At 43.5% G+C, this 19,450-nt stretch overlaps 1 protein-coding gene across 1 annotated transcript; it reads right to left on the bottom strand.

Moving 5' to 3' along the window:
• Positions 1-113: 113 nt before the first annotated feature.
• pfkmb (phosphofructokinase, muscle b) lies at positions 114-6,659 on the bottom strand. Its single transcript, XM_067253176.1, has 22 exons — positions 6,393-6,659; positions 5,208-5,281; positions 4,931-5,008; positions 4,425-4,614; positions 4,118-4,283; positions 3,989-4,033; positions 3,712-3,820; positions 3,106-3,201; positions 2,934-3,026; positions 2,642-2,767; positions 2,473-2,537; positions 2,324-2,387; positions 2,104-2,250; positions 1,903-1,973; positions 1,706-1,793; positions 1,428-1,580; positions 1,183-1,347; positions 1,013-1,074; positions 792-903; positions 586-685; positions 399-504; positions 114-264 (listed from the first exon to the last, which is right to left on the bottom strand). The coding sequence occupies exons 1-22, from the start codon at positions 6,475-6,477 to the stop codon at positions 129-131; spliced, it is 2,331 nt and encodes a 776-aa protein (XP_067109277.1). The 5' UTR covers positions 6,478-6,659; the 3' UTR covers positions 114-128.
• Positions 6,660-19,450: the final 12,791 nt, after the last annotated feature.

Raw genomic sequence — 19,450 nt, 5'->3', positions numbered from 1 at the left:
GACAGAGATGATCATGATCATAGTGATGATAATTATGACAATTATAATTAATGTATATATATATATATATATATATATATATATATATATATATATATATATATATATTGTGTGTGTGAGGAAAACATCTAAACCAGTGCTCTCTTCTTAATGACATGTTCCATGTGAGCGTTCTCTGAGGTGTCCAGGCTGATATCGTACTTGGCCAGGATCTTCAGGATGGGCCTCAGCTTAAGCCACCACTGGGTCTTGGGGATACGGTGTCTAAAGGTGGACAGAAAGGAGGGAGGAGAAGAGACGAAGGCATGGGAACAATACAACTTTTCAAATATCACAGGTACAATGTTGAGGCGACGGATAAATGAGATGGAGAACAGGTGGGAAGAAGAGGGTCTCACTCAATGTCGGTGTGGTCCTTGAGTTCTACCAGGGGCTGGAATACCAGGGACCTCTTTTTCATGCCCAGCACACAGGCTGAGTCTGGAGAGTTGGCAAAGATACGACCTAGGGAGACACACATCCGTCAAGAGGCATCAGGCGGTTAAAGGGACAGTTCAATCTAGACAATTTCCTGTCTGTTCTCACCATGTCTGTAGCATTCCTTCAGCTTGTCAGTCAGCCATAGAACAGACTTAGCCCCCATCTTTGTACCAAAGTTCCTGTCAAAGGGAGTTGGGGTTCCACCCTGAGCACAGAAACAGAAAGAAAAATGGAAAAGTATGGTTTGTGAGCGTGAGAGAGAAAGAGAGGTCAAATTACAACAATGGAACAAAGGAGGTGGTCAGTCAGACCTGCTGCATGTGTCCCAGGATGTTCTTCCTGCAGTCAAATACTCCTTTGCCCTCCTCTGAGTACAGGTTGAAAATGAAGTCTGTGGTGTAGTTGGCGTTACATTTTTCATTCCTGTTGGCAAGAGGATTAATCAGCGGACAGAGGTGGGTTTTCACTCCACATGTAAAAGTAGCTCTTTAGAAACAAAGAAAAAAAGTTTGTCTTCACAAACTTCACCCACCTAAGGATCAGACCTCTTTTCACTGTTGTCTTCATCTTCTCTACCAGGTGCTCCACATTCATCTAGACATCAACACAAGTCAAAACAGATTTACATGGCTTTTCTATCAGTCCATCCCTCCATCCATCCATCCCTTCATCCATCCAACCTTCCATCCCGTGACCACTGACCTCCAGGTCATGAATGCCGAAGTGTTCCTCGTAGATGTAGGCAGCGTCAGCTCCAGACGCCAGGCCAGCCATAGTTGCCAGGTAGCCACAATATCCCCCCATGGTCTCAATGATAAACACTCTCCTCTTAGTGCCTGCAGCAGACTGCTTGATCCTGTCACAAGTCTGAAAGAGAAATGCCTATTTAAAGACGCGTGTGTGTGTGTGTGTGCATGTGTGTGTGTGTGTGTGCGTAGGACTCTGACCGAGACGATGGTGTTTACGGCAGTGTCAGCTCCAATGCTGAAATCAGAGCCCGGGATGTTGTTGGAGACTGTAGCAGGAATGACCACCAGGGGAATACACAGTTCCTCATACTTTTCCCTGGCCTGCACCAGCTCCAAACCACCCAGAAATGCCTGCCAGAGAGGGGGGTCATTTGTGGTATGATCCAAGTTATATTATTTATAATAATATAACTATGATAAAAGTGGACTGACAAACCATCATAAGAGGAAATCATTTTTCAACTAGAAGCTCTCACCTCAAAGCCTCCAATGATGACCAGAGCGTGAATATTGAACTTAGCGATGTTCAGACTGATCTCCTCTATCAGCTTACCTGGCAAGGACCTTCACAAGAGAAGGCAAAGACGCACACAATCACACACACACAAACCTAAACACAGACGTACACACAAACTCCAGTGGCAAATTGTCATGTTCCATTGAGATCTCATACCTCTTGGTACCAAGCATGGAGCCTCCCTTCCCAGTCCAACCTCCTACTCCAGCCCAGGAGATGGGCTCAATCTGGAGCGGAAGGATTACATAGAGATGAGAAAGAGAGAGACAGAGAGAGAGAGTGAAACGGCGGGGGAGAGTAAGAGAGAGAAAAAGACAGAGAGACAGAGAATACTCTATGGTGAAAACCAGGATGTACCTGACCGTAAGCCAGGCCATCAAAGCCATCATGTACAGCCAGCATCTGGTGTCCCTGGATGAGGCCAATCCTGACAGCTGAACGCACCGCCGCATTCATCCCAGCACAGGGAGCGCCCACGTTTACTATGGCTATGTTGATGTTGCTCTGAGAAAAGGCAAATACATTAGAATTTGTGCATGAAACAAAAAAACGAAATAAAATACTTACATTTACTCACCTTTGTTTCTGGGGGGTGCACGTGAGCAAGCAATTTGTAAGTGTTCCAGTTGTTCTCGAAACTCCTGAAATAAAAATCATAGTTTGAGGTCTGCAAAATAGTTAATAATGTATAAAATGAAAAGATAATAAAGGGAAAATATGTCTCACTTTCCCCTGAGCTTGACAGCATCTTCAAACCTTCCCTCAGCCATGGCTGTGGTTACATCTTTTGTCTGAAGAGGGAAACAATTTCATTAAGAGTAATGGAATGGGGTATTTTTTATTTGTATTTTGTTTGGTCAATAGGAGGACATTATGTTTACTAATGTCAGCTCACCACTTGGACACACTCCATGAGGGGCAGTCTAACTGCCATGTTTCCAGATAGACTGACCACGCAGGCAGGTGTGTCTGGCGTGGCCTCAAGCAGGGCCATCACTGCCTCCACACCCATCCTGCTGCCCTGGAGAGGAGAGCAGAGGAGAGGGAAGGGGAGGAGAAAGGGGAGGGGGAGGAGAGGAGAGAGTGAGTGAACCCTATTGGTAATTAATAGATGCCAGTGAAACAGACAAATCTGTTCATCTATACATATAACAGATGTAGACTTTTCTAGAAGCAGTGTAGGTTACCAGGATCCTGTCAAAAGCAGAGGGAGTGCCGCCTCTCTGGACGTGTCCCAGGATGGTGGCACGGGTGTCAAACCCCAGTCTCTCAGACACCAGCTTTACACACATTAAAAAACAAACAATCATTGTTAATCCAACATATACAATAATGACAGGATGAGAGCGCCTCTTGTACCTGTCTGAGCAGATCACAGGTGATGGGTTCGCCTTGACGGTTCATGGCTCCCTCAGCAACGATGATGATATTCAGACGAGAACCACGCTCTCTTTGCTGAAGAAGAGAGAGACGTACACTAAACAATATTCACCATTTGGCTGCCTTGGACAATGCTGGGGCACCTGCTTACTACTGACAGTCAGTTAATATGAACTGGTCAAAGACTCAACCTGTGATGCGGAAAGCTATGTTTTGATATTTTTCATGGCAGAAAATCCCCAATGGTCATGTAATGTGGAACATGTAAGGACTGGTTCTTAGAAGTGTGATAGACATAGCCAAATAATAAACTAGTCAACTGAGCTGATGTTGAGTACTGTATCTTCTCAGTTACGTCTGTATAGGACATGAACGAGGTGGAGAGATGATTTAAAAAATAAATAAAAAATCATTTACTCTTGTCACAGAAGTCATCTTTTGTTTTTGAATGAATGTGACACGAAGGTTTTGATTCCCTACAACCACGCAAATAATGTGTATGGCAAAGGAGAGAGAGAGAGAGACTGAACAATGATGGAAAGTGTGAGAGTGAGAAGGAATATAGGATAGTAGAAGGTGTTGTACATCAGTCAGTCTCCTGCAGAGATGTTTCTCCCAGTTCTCCTCAGGGGGCATCTCTGGGATAAACACCCAGTCTGCACCGCAGGCCAGGGCCGTCACCAGGGCCAGGTACCTGGGTCAGATGGCAGGGAAGATTAGTAGCTAGCACACACACACATACACACACACACACACAGAGTCAGGCATGGCTGCAACCCTGTACAAACAACCTTCACACACACACAAACACACACACACACAGATATAGTACAAAAGGCAAATACACACAAAGAAAACTCACCCGCAGTGTCTTCCCATGACCTCCAAGATGAAGGTCCGCTGGTGGCTGTGGACAGGGTGTTAGTGCACCACAGTATCTGTTGTGTGTGTGTTCCTTAATGTCTATGTTGCGTGTGTGGGGGGGGTGTACCTTTGCGCTGTTGTTGTGATGGCATCCACCACCTCAATGATGCGGTGCAGGGCGGAATCGGTGCCGATGGTCATGTCGGTGCCACAGAAGTCGTTGTCAATAGAGCCCACCATGCCTGCGATGTTCAGGTGGGAGGAACTTTTGACTTCTGTCTCTGTGATCTTGCCTGGTGTTGTGGGAGATAAATAGGAGGATGACCATGAGAACTGCATGGCAGAACAGCAACTGAGTATTCCTTAACGTTGGAGTGATGGGAAGATATAAAGATGTCCGTTGATGTTCTGGTGCTGTACTGTAGGCATCTCACCTGCTTTCAACAGGATAGCCAGCAGCTCGCTCCACTCTGTGCGAAACTGGTTAGCACCGGTCAGACTGCCATCCCCACCAATTACACAAAGGTTTGTGATGCCTCGCTTCACCAGGTTGTAGGCAGCCTTGGTACGTCCCTCCTTGGTGCGGAAGTCTTGACAACGGGCGCTTCCGATCACAGTGCCACCCTGAGGCCAGGCAAAGTATTACATTGTTAAAAAACAAGCTAGAGAAGGACGATAGAGAGAGGGAGAGAGGGAGAGAGAGGGATAGAAAGAGAGGGAGAAGGTCTTTCTGAAGACCATTGAGTCCATCTGTTGAAGTGAACCTTGACATTTGAATGTCACCTTGATTTAAGGGACTCACCAGTCTATCAGGTTTATCAGGTATCAGTCTGATACATGATAAAGTTACAGAGCCACGGGAGAGGTGACTAAAAGGGCGAGTGTGATGCTATCTGAGATGTGTGTGTGTTTATGTGTAGATGTGTGTGTGTTCACTCACCAGTTGCAGCATCATGGACACACTTTCCCAGGTGGCAGGACGGATGTTGTCCCCTCCATCCACTAATCCCTGGTAACCCTGGACACAACAGAACACAACTGGAATGCTCAGGTTGATGAGTAACACTGGCATGTACAGACAAAGAACAAAGTTGATGAACAAGACAGGACCTTCTCATGAAGAAATACTTTTAATATGATTCATCACCTACTGATCCAGTCAGTCACTGTTAGTGGTTGGGTAAAGCAGGTAAGGGGGAGAGAGTTGTAAAGCTGACCTCATGGACGAAGAAGACTTTGGCTCCAGTGTAGATTCCAACTCTGACTGTGGCCCTGACAGCTGCATTCATACCTGGGGGAAAGAGGTTGTGTGGTCTGTAGATTCATCATACTTTATACTAGGCCTGTCATTGGAACAAAAACTTCACACAGTCATAACTAAAACTTGGCTGAATCCTTTTTAACATAAATATATTTTCATGATCCCCTGAGTGTAAAATGATACTTTACTGTAAATATTTCTCGTACTGTAATTGTAACTTCCTAAGTGTGTCTGTGCTCAGTAGAATTGGCAGGGTTGTTTACATAGTCATAATCTGTTGAAGCCTCGACACACAAGTCTCATCCAAATGGCAAAGCATGTGGATTGTATGACCGTGAGGGTGCCAGGCGAGTTTTCTCTTTCAGCAAGAGTATGAAAGGTGTAGAGGAGGGAGAGAAGGGAGAGAAGATATAGGGTTCTGCACTCCACTCCAATCACCAACTCACCATGTCATAGACATATGACAGAAAGGTCACATATCTAAAATTAGATCCCCTATAACAGATACATAGAGAGGGTAAGAGAGAGAAAGGAAGAGAAATAGAATAAGAGAGAAAGGCAACCATACAAAATTAAGATATACAGACAGACAGCTTCCTCAAACACACACACACACACACACAAACACACACACACATAAACAGACTACCACTAGATCAGAAAGTCATACCGGGTCAGCATCAGACATCACAAAGGTCAGAGTTTAGATCTTCACTATTAGGAAAAAGGCCAAGGGGGAGTATCCCTGACAACTACACTGTGGCTCGGGTGACCCCAGCTGATGAAGTTCATGCTGTCCTTGCTATCTATATGATAAGATGTATCTCTATGGAAACTGGGACTCGCAAGCATCTCACAGCCATTTCCTTGACTTGCCAAAATGTCACATTTCTACTTTGAAACAGATGCTACTCCCCTGAAAACATAGTAGAACAAAGCCACCCTTTTCTGTGTCACCTCCCTGTCACAACAGTTTCTGCTCTGACGGAGGGAACCAACTCCAGTTTCCCAGACAGGTGTGCCTCGGCACACGCAGCTCAAGCACCCTGTGAGCATGACCATACCTGGCCCAGGCAGTCCTGTTTTCCTCATATGCCCCCTTGCACACCATTGTTTACCCCCCTGATGCTCCTTTACTCACCTTGGGCATCCCCCCCAGAGGTCAGCACAGCAATGGCCCTGCCCACCCCCATCTTGGTGGGGTCTACGTGAGCCGTCTGTGCCATGGTCCTAGCGGAGGTCCCTATATTAGAAAACACTTGCGGGAAAAGATGGTGACAGAATAAAAAGACAGAAGTGAAGGAGAAGATGTCAGAGAAGGTTTGGCTCTGATCCTGTTCTGCCCAGTCTATTGGTGTGGAGTCTCCTTATCTCTCTATCCCTGTCCACTCACTCTCTCTGCCTGGGTGGGAAAGTAAGTGGGCAGGACAGGGAGTGCAGCATAACTACTCTGTGGCTGGCATGCACTAGCCACGTGCTTAAACACACACACACACACGCTCAGACACATGCATACACACACTCTTTCTCTCACTATGTCTCTCTGTCTCCTCCCACTAGCCTAAATATAAAACTCCCAATGGCATACCCCTTTATTCAATTAAATGCCTGTCATGTTCTTACAGAATACATCTGAATGCAAATGCTGTGGGTTTTATCCAAAGTGATGTATATCTGGGGGATTTGAAGCTGCAACCTCTTGAGCCGCAGTCTAATGATGCTCTACCAAAGTTATAACCAATGCAACTTAATTCAACGATTTGCCTTTTTTTTTGCTTCCCATATTTACAAACATGCCTCTGTTTTTAGTTATTTGTTATTTGTAAAATACTCTCAATAGTCTCACCATATCTGTCTAGGTGCTGCATGGTGGAAGACTGAGTATCTGGTTGGGATTGTTGCACCAATGTACCAGATGAGTTTAGATAATATTGTGTGTCAAGAACATTTACAAATGGTCAAATCATAGTTGATACCCTAGCAGAGCTCAAATCCCCCATGGATTGCTATGTCTACAACCTAGCATGAAGATTTAGGCTATTTTGTTTATTTAATAGGAGTCGTACTTACAACACAGCCAGCACAACAGTAGGGCCACAGTCAGCTGAGGAGCTCATTTTGATCTGCGGTGCCTGGACAGAAAGATATTAAAAACAATACAATCTGATACAAACATTACAATGCAAACTATTAAAAACAATACACTTCTCAAAAAGCATATACATAAAAATACATACATCAGAGTTTGGAGGGATAGAGACAGGGATGTCTACCTCAGGTATGAACCGTGTGCACAAATATTTCCTATGTTGTAAACCTTTGGTTGATTTGAAACTTATTGTCGATCGTATGCAAAACTACCAATAACTGTGTTTAGTTTTCAACTGATGAGATTTATGTGCTTGATCTGCCTGAATGATGAATACACCTGAAATGAAATTAATTAATATCCCATATGCACTATAGTCTCGCTGACCAAAAAATAAATTATAATGATCTTGCTCTCCTCCCCTCGGTTGACCAATCCATTATCAGTCACATATTTTATGTCAAGTCTGTCTCAGCTGGTTTAATAGGGATGTCTTTAAATAGACTGTAAAAGTCAATGCTTGTTGGGGGAGCTAGCCAATGAAGACCACACCTCCTCTACCCTTTCACCCTCCCCACCCCCTTTCCCAACTTCCCTTGCTGCTGTTAATCTGCAGATATGCTCAGCCCTGCCAAGAGGGACATGCTACACCATGCATCTAATGTGGACCTCATCAACATACACATATGACAGTTCAGTAATACATACAGTACTCTCCACATACAACTACACATCTTTCTATCTCTCTCTCTTTTTCTCCTCACTCTGTGTTTCTCTCTCCTACTGTCTCTCACATGCACGCATGCACACGCACACGCACGTACACACACACGCACACACACACACACACACACACAATCACACACAGAGACACACACTTCCACACAGACAAGAAGAGAAATACTTTTTTAATTGGCAAAAAGGCATTGTTGTACCAACAAAGTATCAGATGGGTCACCAGGACTGATCGCTCTAATTGCCACCAAAACTGCTACCAAATGCACACACTTCCAAAGAAAAAACACAACCTGTGACACACAGTACAACAGAAATGCTCTTTAGAATCGCACCACATAAATCCATCAACAAAGCAGACATGTACAAACGTGTGTTATTTTTTATTTATCCAGCCAATCCCAAGGTTCCCATGGGGACTGAGTGTCGTGCGTTCCTGTCTCTGGTGGTGAGGTCTGGTCGATAGTACCATTTCCAGATAATCCCCCCTCCCATCTTCCCCGAAAGTCTGAACACTAACACAGCCTGTAATAAACCATCTGGATCAATACATCACCCTCTCTGAACAAAACACTTCCCTTGCTGATCAGGGGGAACTAGAGCTATGAAATATGGACTAGCCACAGTGTGCATGGGGATCACAATATTTGACATACACCAGGATCTATGAGCTGTGACAAGAAATACAAAAGCCTTTTGGGTAAGTTCAACTAGTTAGACATTCCTCTACATGTATAGCATCAATACTGAACAACATTTACATGTATAGCAGTACTGAAGACATGTACGTTCATGGAAACATGAACACATCGAATTAATCTCATGTGACCATCAAACTTCTAAGGCCTGCGCTCTTCTTTCATGCTGCCACACTTCTCTCACCAGTTTGTCTGATGTAGCCTAATCATGCAGATGTGTGAGTGTTTGACTAGGAACGTTCGAAGAAATGATCAGATTCCTGCAGATGTAGGGAATTACAATCTGTATCCACAGTGGCTCATGTGTTGCTCCTAGCACCACAGACACCACGGAGGAGACAGAAGCAGCCAACAGGTGGCAGCAACATCTGCGACATCCCCTCTCTCTTGGTCCACGTGGCTCTCTAACACCCTTACAGAGGGAGAGGGAGAGTGCAAACCGCGGCCCTAATAAATCATGTGCATAAACTGTCGGTACAAATTATGTTAAATTTTTGTGCACTTTAATCAGCTCAATGAATGTTTTAATAGGCCGATATTTCAGTGTATGAATGGCAAGGCTGTGATAAATTGTCTTGGATTGTGTGTGGCTACATGGCCCCTCCCATCCTTTCTCTCTCTCTCTCTCTCTCTCTCTCTCTCTCTCTCTCTCTCTCTCTCTCTCTCTCTCTCTCAATGGAGGTAGCGGGAGTGCATCAACTGTTTACTTTTATTTATGTTTATGTTCCTGTCCTAGTACTAAACTTTTGTGGGCATTTCATATTTTATACAAGAAGCTCTTAAATGGGACTGGATCATCCTGTTTCCCTCCCTTACACATTGTTCTACCTTCCACAGGAAACACATACGTTGGTTCCTATCCTCCCTAACCCTTACTGTACTTTGTGGTAGTTCTCTCCCTCATCTCACCCCTCTCGTCATTCTTGTCGTATCCTTCCTCGTTAATTCATCCCATTTGAACACATCGGGCTCCACCCCACCTTAGGGCCTCCCACACCGTTTAATGTCTCTTTACCCTTTCCACCTCAGATGACTGCTTCCCTACTCCCTCTCTAACTTCCCCCCTCCCTCTCTTGCTCTCTATCTCTCAATGGATTTCTCTATCTTTTCATTTGTCATCCCTGATCCCACTCTCCCATCATGTACATACATGAATCACCCTTTCCTCCCTATCATGCTCTCTCTTTCCTAGTTTCTACGTTGACCTTTAGCCCTCCCCCAATTACTCTCTCTCTCTTCTCTGTCATCCTCCTTCTTTCCATCCCCATCCTGCCCCCTCGGCAGAGAAGTCTAATGGAATGCAAAATCAACATGCCTGTGACATTTTGGGCCCAGATCCTGCATACCTCCCCACCCCTCCTTCCCCTAAACCCACTGTCCGACCTCAGTAGCAATGATGTACGACGGCGTGGTCCGATGCTTCTAATAAGGGCATAGGTGAGAATGAGGCGAGGGGGTAGGAGGGCTGTAATTAAAGAACAAGGTGGTCTTGGTAGGAAACTGGGGAGAAGAGGTAAAACCGTGGCTATCTGCTGGGAAAACAATAAATCAACCCCCCAATCTCCCAATGCATGCTCCAGCCCCCGTCCACCGCCCCCTCAGCACCCCCCCTCCAAAAAAGCAATTCCGCCATGTCTTGTTAGCTCATTCGTCTTCATCAGGACCAGTGGGAGGTTCGGACTGCCCCCCCCCCCCACACACACACACACAAACACACACATAGACACACACACATACATACACACATCTGCCCTTCCTACAAGTCCAAATGGATCAAAGCAGAACCAGTCAGTGGATCAGCGCGGGTACTGGTATTGTGTCAATTACAAACACATACATGCTCCTTTACATACATGCACACACATACAATCCACTGAAGCAAAGCAAATCAGTATCAGTGTTTGCACATATGAGCCCTGATCATACCCTGGCCGTGTTAATGAGTACCTAGTTAACACACGCAGCACGCTAGCGCTAGTCATGGCCAATTAAGGGATGACTAATTAATAAGACATTTCCTGCAAGGCGTATGGATATGTAAATCAAGATTCAGAAAAACAAGATTTTACCATCACTGCTTTCACATAATTTTGTATATGTTCCATGAGATGTATTTCAAGCATAAGATTATACTCTAAAAAAGATTTGATTCCATTAAACCAGACACATTTGATGTCTTTTAGCTGTGCACTGCACAACAGTGAGAATAAAAACATTGTATTCACTTCAAGAAACAAGAGGACAATGTAAAAGATAAACACCACAAGTGGGGTCAGAAGCTGTCAATCAACACTTCCCCTGTCATTCATCAGCCCTGACTCTGATTGACAGATGTCAATCCATGTGACCAGTCCTGACTTACAGGGTGTCAGACTGGTCACCGGGGGACGGGTGTTGCCCATGTCACAAGAGTGGGACAGGGACATGGGGGTGGTCTGAGGGTGCTGGGGGGTAGACAGAGTCCTGAGATGGGGGTGAATACACATCAAATGAGGTGGTCCACTGTGCATGTTCTCAATCTTCCTTAGCCCAAGAGGAGAGGGAAAGGAGTTATAGGCAGAGTGTGAGAGAAAGAGATTCAGAGAATGCCTCCTTACATTGCCTTGTGTTTGGCCAAGTTGTGCTGTGTGGGCTTCAGAATGAGAATTTGCTTTTTTCTATTTACATCAAACTAAATGGGGGCTTTCACTGTGCATGCTTACCTCATTTTGTTTTCTTACTGGCAGCTTGTCTAAACCTCAATGCAGTCAGAAACGACAGACACGAGAGAAGACAGAGACTCGGAGAGATTGAATGAGACAGAGATTGAGAAACACAGAGAAATAGAGGCACCACTAATCTGAGAAGAAGTGTACTGCAACACTTAAAGTCTGTCTTACTGCTCGAACAATGCCACTTCCTCTGACACCACATAGTGAGACCACACCCACACTGACAAATTAACAAGTTAATTAATTAAAAAATATGAAGAAACTGAAAATATTCCTAACACCAGCTGTAATTTATGAGGAGAAGAGGGAGGGAGTGACAAGTGGAGAGGGAGAAGAGATTGGGATGTGTACTATTTTTGTGCAATGCAAATAATACAGCAACTATGTCATAGCTGAATGCACCTCACGTCCTCCCTCTCTCAGTATGGACAGGATTTAAAAAAGAAGGAGAAAAAAAGAGAGGAGAAAGGAAAGAAACATAAAATAAGAGATGCTAAATGGGTAGAGGGAGGACTACAAGTTTGCTTTTTGAAGCACGTTTGAGCATGTCTTGTCACGGTCTCTGTGGAGAGGTGGGAAGAGACACAGGAGAAGGTTAGAAAGGGAGAGCAGGAGAGAGAAAGAAAGATAGTAGAAGACAAACAGATCTGGAAGCAAAGGGAGTGTCGAAATCAAAAGGGAGTGTCAAAAAGCGACAGCAGCATACACATGTCAAATCTTGAAAGCATTCACCTTTTAAAGACAACCTGATGGTGAGTAGGATTGTTTAATATGATGGGCTATTAACAGAGGATGCCAGAGGAAGGGAGAGGGTGATAGGAGGCAATGATACAGAGTGAGGTGGGAAAACAGCTGGAGGCAAAGCTGGAGAGGTATGTTGTCAATTTTACTTTGGTCTTCGGTCCTCCACCATTCTATTCTCTAGAGGTGGTAATGCACACACACACACACACACGCGCGCACTGATCCATCGTTCTGGCAGACTGTCTGATCCTCCATTTCTCCTCAGGGAGGTGTTAGTGTGGAGAAATCTGAGGGATCATTTGGACACCACTGTGAGAGGAGTAATAATTTTCTCTTTCTCTTGCTCTCATACACACACATACTTCTCTCAAACTTGAGTTCCGTGGCACACGTGCGCACACACACACACGCCCTTTGACCTCACAGTGTAATGGCTGGAGCATGTGCAGGACCCCCCCCCACACACACACACACATACACACACATACACACTCATACACACACCCACACACACCTACACACATACCTAATCATAAATTTATGGGATTGGAGGTGTGTGGAATGAACATTCTTATCATGGTGGTCAGCTGTCTCCTCAGACACACAGCATCAAATCCAGCATGGATTTGATACATCTCCACAGCAGCCCAGAAGAACGAGGAAGAGCATGAGAACTGATGGAGAACTGAGAGAAAGAGAGATGGAGAATGTGGTGGTGGATGGGGTTGTAGAGTGAAGGTAAAGCAGAGAAACTGGTTGTTTGTGTTACTGTGTTTGGGTGCATGGGTATGTTTTAACGTGTGCATTTCAATTTCTCACTGAGTGTGTATGGTAAGATCAATATCAAGCATCAGCACTGTGATTCCGTATTCAGTCTGGGGGCCTATCAGAGAGAATGTCAACAGTCTCTGTTGAGACCAGCAACCCCCCCAACACGCATACACACCTCAAAAAGCCCACCAACACATTCACCTCCTCTCCCTCCTTCCTCCTACTCGTTACCTCCTCCTCAATTTATTATTAACGAGCTTGCAGGGGCTCGTTATCGGCCGCCACACAATGCAGCTTCCACAAACAAACCCCAGCGCTCCACACAGGCCCTGCGTAATTGCCTTCTTCTTCCATGTCTGCTTCCTACAGTCTCTTTCTTCTGCAGACACCTGCTTTAGGAGAACCTCAACAGTAAACAAACGGACACACTCTCCAGAGCTAATTTTGTATCTCTCTCTCTCTCTTTCTATCTATCTATCTATCTATCTATCTATCTATATATATATATGTATCCCTCTCTCTATCTCTTTCTCCTCCTCTTTTCTTTCTCTCTATACGTCCTCCTCAATCCACCAGGACATTCATATGTGCCTGTCCCCTTAGTGTCAGGTGATGATGATCCATTCAACCCTGCACACAGACGTGACTGTGAGGCTAGAAGTGACCATCCTGCTGTGAGGAAAAGCCCTCCAAAGTTTTCATCATGTGACTTTAGAACATATGTTTTTCTACTATACATACTGAAGATGTTTTGGTTTCCTCTGTAATATCTCTTCTTTAGGACCCTGCACTCACACATCCTTTCTCCCTGCTCATTGCTCTCTCTCTTCTTTTCACTTAGCCCTCTACTCTTCCTCCTTCCTCCATCCCTCACCCATTTGGAATCCATACCTATGTCTCTTGGTCTTTTCAAGACCATCTCTTTGAGCCAATTAAAGTTGCTTGTCTTCTTCTCTCTTTGCTTCCTTCTCCTTTTCATTTCCTTACTATCCTTCCATCTTCTCTCCTTTCATCTATCTTGTATTTTAAATATACAATTATTTCATTTTCTACCCCTTGCTCTCATCTCGCCTTACATTGAACATCTAGATTTTCTTGTATTTTTTACTCAGCCTTTGTTTACACACTTATGGGTGAACCCATGCATAATTTCTCAGCTGTCAAAAATTGGCAGAATTAACAGCAAAAAGAGACAGAGGAGCCAATAGAGAGAGAGAGAGACAGGTGAAACAAGAAAGAGAGACGGGGGAGGGGGGGTGCAAGAGAGAAAGTGAGCGAAGGAAAGACAGATGGGATGCTCTACTGCCTGGCTGACACAGAGGGTCTCTGCAGACTTGGAGACCGGTGAGGAGATGAAGAATCGAGAAAAGGACAAAGAGAGAAAGAGTTATATGATGAACTTGCCCCCCCCCCCCCACCCCTCCTCCAGAATACAACTGTATGCTTGGCTTCTCCTGGTTCCTTAGCATTCCTCCCCATCCGCTTCCCTTGACTCTGAGAGGAGAGATGCAGACAGCAGGGCCTGTCATAGTCACAGGCCTACGTCTATTCTGTGTGTGTGTGTTTGTGTGTGCCCTGTCAATGGGGATGGACAGGAAATCTTAGATGGCTGACAGTATTGACAGTGAGACCCCAGTGACTTGTGTAATCTTAAAAACTCACACCAGGGACTAGCTGGACATACACTCTTGCTTCTCGACCAGCTTTTTTCCAATTTCTATGAATTATTCACCAAACCTTGATTGACAGGGTAGAAATTCTAATGAGAAAGTTGTTGAGAAGTGTAATTATGTATGTGTGTGTGACAGAGATGGAGTCTGAGTGCACGAATGTCACCTTTGTGTATAGAATGTGTTAAAGTGCTTTGAGTGTGTATCTGTGTGTGTGTGTGTCTGTGAGCAGTTTGTTGGATAAGTCAGGCTCTCATGTTTACCATACAGAGACAATACATACAAGCACCACTGCTGGACAAGAGGATTCACACAAAATACTTTGTCTCATTAATCAAGCCATAGTGAAATAGGAGACACAGTGACATTGCCATTGTAAAATGAAACACACAAGCACACACACACAAACATACACACACATGCACATGTACAAAATGACTAAAGGCTACAAGTTGTCCTCTTTGGTCAAATTGTGTTGACTAGTTGCCAATACAGTACCAGATGACATATACTCTTCTCTCCTATAACACTCTCTCAATATCTATTTCTCTTTATTTATAGTTTTCTTTCTCTCACCTCTCTTTCTCTGTCTCCTTCCTTCCTGCCCTTACTTCTTTTACCTTGGAATCTGCCGTCTTGCTCCTGTGACTCCAGTCTAAAGGTCACGGTGTGTACCCACCGTCACTGCCTGTCACTCCCCCAAACTCTCTCCCCCCACCACACACATACACACATGCATGCATTCACACACATGCACATACACACAGACAGAAACAAACACCACACTCCATACCCTGGCCTCTGTCAGCCATCTAGTATATGGTCTTGGAATCACTCGCCAAAAAAACTCCTTCCTGCTTTTCCTCCTCGGAGATTAAAGGTTATAAAAGTGGACAATACATTACTGTAAGTACATAAAGGATGGTTAAGGACAAAAAAGGTAAGATGATGTCTAAATCTCAGGTAGCAGCCAGGTTAAGGTTTAAAACCATTGTTGCCTTTAAGTCTTAACATACAGTAGTTGTTGGTGGTGTCTGCAAATGTGTCTGTGGCTCTGGCACACACAACAAAACCCCACTTGACAGAACATCAACAGGATGCTCTGAGGCCTCTTTTCTCTTCACTTTTCCCATCCCCCCAGTCCCCCAGCCCCACACACTCGCTCTATTTATCTCCCTGTATTTGCCTCCCCTTTCTTACACAGATACAGTGTCAATTTTATTTTTGAATTTATGGTTTCTAACAGCACCATACTTAACCTCCCGGTCTCTGATCCCTAACCTCTCTAGATGGTATATAGTGTCTATGAACTAAATGAGGCCCAAACCTCCCTTAAAGAGCAGAAATCAATAAAAGCTTGTGCCCACTCTCCTAATATTAACTGGCTGATTAACACACACCAGAGTGCTGAGCAGAGTTCAATTGAACAAAGTGGACAACAACACACGGCCTCATATACTGTATACAAAACACAAACTTGTCACAATAAGGTATCTGTGCCAAATTGGCCTTGTTCTCCAAAGCAAACACACCAAATCAATACCTCAGCGTGCAGTCACCCACTTTTCTCAGTAAAAATCTTCCCTATTGTTTTCCGTTTGCTTAAACATTTATTTCCATTTTGTCTTCACTGTTTTCCTCTTCTGTTCTCTGCCTCCTTCTGTTTCTCTCTGGTTCCTCCTCTCTCCGGGCCGTCCGTGGAGCGTTCAAGCGCTCCAGCGCTACGCACTAGTGAGTCTTCAACATCTTGTCTCGTCACGGCAATTACACATACACATATGCACAAGCACACATACACACACATTGCATAATACATTGTTATAGAAATGCTGAGGTAAATAATTTAATGCAAATGCTAACACATTGTATGTCACTTTGATTTTGATGACAAAACCAGGTTTGTGTGACACAATATTCACATATATGTCTGACTGATTTAAATGACTACGAATTTGTCTCAAGTAGATCTAACACCATGGTATTGATTAAATATTCAAAACAAAAAATGCAATATCACAAACAATAAGTAATGGTTTGTGTAAAGCCTGAAACCTCAAATGACCGCCACAACCAAAACTTTACCAATGTGCAAATAAGGTGTTTTGTGAGTATATTGTTTAATGTCTAATGTAAATACAGAAAACTATATAGCTAGTGTTCTGTAACATGTGTAATCCAGTAGCTGTGGAAAAAACGTGTTTGTGCATTGTTAGAGTGTTAATGTAAAATTAATATATTTTTTTTTATTCAAGCAGGTGGTAAATCTTTGATAAGCCATGCACAGCTTGAGTATAAAGCCATTGTGGAAATAACATTATGTAGTGAGATTCAGTTAATCCATGCCAATTTGATTAATAAAGAAGGATTTTATATAGATTAAGTTACCCAAATGTAATACAGAATAAGGTCCTATCTGCAATCTTGGCAACAACAATCAAACACAATGAAAATAAGTCACAACCCTGGAGATCAATTAACTGCCACACTAACACACCATTTTTTTTAAACAGTCAAATGTTTCTCTAGTCCCACCCCTTTGGAATTTAGATAACTAATTTACATCAATTTAACTATTGTGATTGAAATACTTGTGTAACACAGAAACATCATGAGGCAATTACAAAACATTCCACTGGCCAGACTGAATCTAATTAAATCAGATAGGTATCTGTTAATGCTGAAAACATGTTCATTTTAAATAAAAACTGCTGTTTGGTTCTATAACACCTGGAATATAGTTTGAGGTGTAGGAAACAAGAGCAATGAAGGTTGAGGGCTAGGGAGACAGCAGTCTCTTACTCTTCCACGTGACCATGAGAGAATGAAGGTTAAATAACTGCAAACTTTAATCATAGTTAATTAATGATTCATGGACCCAGAGTCTATGTCTAGTATTCAAAATATCCTAACACAGGTATGGGCAGACAGATCTGCTGTGCATTATTCATATCTCCTCTGACTCTCTAAATGCAGTACTGCTGTCACAGCATTAGACTAGAAGACTAGTGATTCTTTATGGAAATATTGAAAACAATGCAGAGGAGCTTATTCATTTGTATAGAAGCATGTGTGTGAGCGTGCTCGAGAAAAAAGGTGGGAAAAGAAAAAGAGAGAGAAAGTGAGAGACAGAAAAGAGAAGAGAGAGAGAGTGGTTGGGGTAAGTTATTACATAGGCACAGTTCTAACAAAGTTACTGTGACACCAAATGCAATGTTTCTGCAAACATTCAGTGTTTGCAGAATGGATGGATGGATGGAAAGAAAGTAAGAAAATGAAAGCGAGAAAACACAGTGTTAGATTTACTGTGTTGTCGTTTAGTCTGTGCATGCTACAAATTAAGTCACCAACCTCATTCAATATTCTTATAGTCCTGTGTCTCTTGCCTTTTTCAGTAGTAGTATATGAAGAGTTGTTTATAAGAGAGACTGAAATTAAAGCTTGTAGTGCAAGAAACTATGGCTTCAGAAACACCAAAGGGATTCATGTTGATGTGCTGCTAGCTCTAACCCCCCCCCCCCCCCCTCACGCTCACACCCACAACTTAAACCTATTGATAGGTGCAGAGATACAATAGGCTTACATTAAGACTTCATACTGTAAGGCAATCAACACTAAAGACAAACATTCCTCTTCAAATCTCTTCGACACACTTAAACCCTGACATTCTGAATATCTTATCTGTGGATCTCAAGTACTGTGAGTAAAACCAAACAAATAGTCAATATTTAATTGTATAACCCCATTTCATGTCAAACAAGAAATCCTGACCTAGCAATAATCTGGACCACTGAAAGAGAGAGTTAGTTTAATGCTAACAGGTAAAAGAGGTCAACTGAGAGGCAAATAATTGGACAGGAAAATACTGTAATGAATACAAATACAAACTTTTGTTTTTGGTGAGTAACTGCTCTCACTCTCTCACATAAACACACAGACACACACAAGCACACATACATGCAATGTTCTGGAATTGATAGTTCCTCCAGAACATTCCTCCCCAGCAGAGGCTAAATGAGAGCTTGTTAGCTGCAAGATAAAAACAAACGAGGCCACCTCACCACTTTGTGTGTGGACATACAGGGTTAGAGAGAGGACGATGGAGAGACAAAGAAAGAGAGAGAGAGAGAGAGAGAGAGAGGGGGAGAGAAAGAGAGGCAGACAGAGAAAGAGAGAAAGAGAATGAAGAACAGAGAGATAGGATGGGTGAGACAGTGTGGTAAAAATATAAAAATAGTGTGGCAGAGAGATTTGTTACTGTAATTGTGTTCAGAGCCCCTGTTTACTCGAGCCAGGAAGGTACAGGCAGCAGGTTAAAGACACAGATAGATAGATCAGTGTGAGAGACAGACAGATACTGAGATGGATGGGCTCTCACACACTGATATTGCACATTTAAGCCTAATAGAAGAAGATGGATAGCCAGTTAGCCACAGTATATGGAGAAGATAATATGGATGTTTATCTAGAATAGCCCACAGAGTGTGTTTCGACCCAATGTAAGTGTATATATGTGACAGACAACGTGCATACATGCCTGTGTCATGGAACCATTATAGGGATTTCCTAGAGGGAATGAGGGTGAGGCGAGTCACAGGGCGCCGTCATCTATTTGATTAAAGGGAATTCCAAGTGTTTTCTATGTTACAGAAGATGCAGTTGAGAGGCACTTGTAGAACTAATATACCAGACAAACGGACTTAGATCTAATGGAGACTGTATACATAACAAGATAAATCTATGAGGACAATTCCCATTCTGTACGAGCAAATACAGGATAAATG

The sequence above is a fragment of the Osmerus mordax genome, chromosome 1 (assembly GCF_038355195.1).
Source record: "Osmerus mordax isolate fOsmMor3 chromosome 1, fOsmMor3.pri, whole genome shotgun sequence".
Classification (NCBI taxonomy): domain Eukaryota; kingdom Metazoa; phylum Chordata; class Actinopteri; order Osmeriformes; family Osmeridae; genus Osmerus; species Osmerus mordax.
This window is presented reverse-complemented; position numbering and strand designations above follow the sequence as displayed.

Coding starts and splice junctions, on each gene's coding strand:
- pfkmb (XM_067253176.1), bottom strand. CDS start 6,477: ATGGCACAGACGGCTCACGTAGACCCCACCAAGATGGGGGTGGGCAGG. Junction 5,282..6,392: donor CTCTGGGGGGGATGCCCAAG/GTGAGTAAAGGA, acceptor TCTTTCCCCCAG/GTATGAATGCAGCTGTCAGG. Junction 4,284..4,424: donor GGCTATCCTGTTGAAAGCAG/GTGAGATGCCTA, acceptor CCACAACACCAG/GCAAGATCACAGAGACAGAA.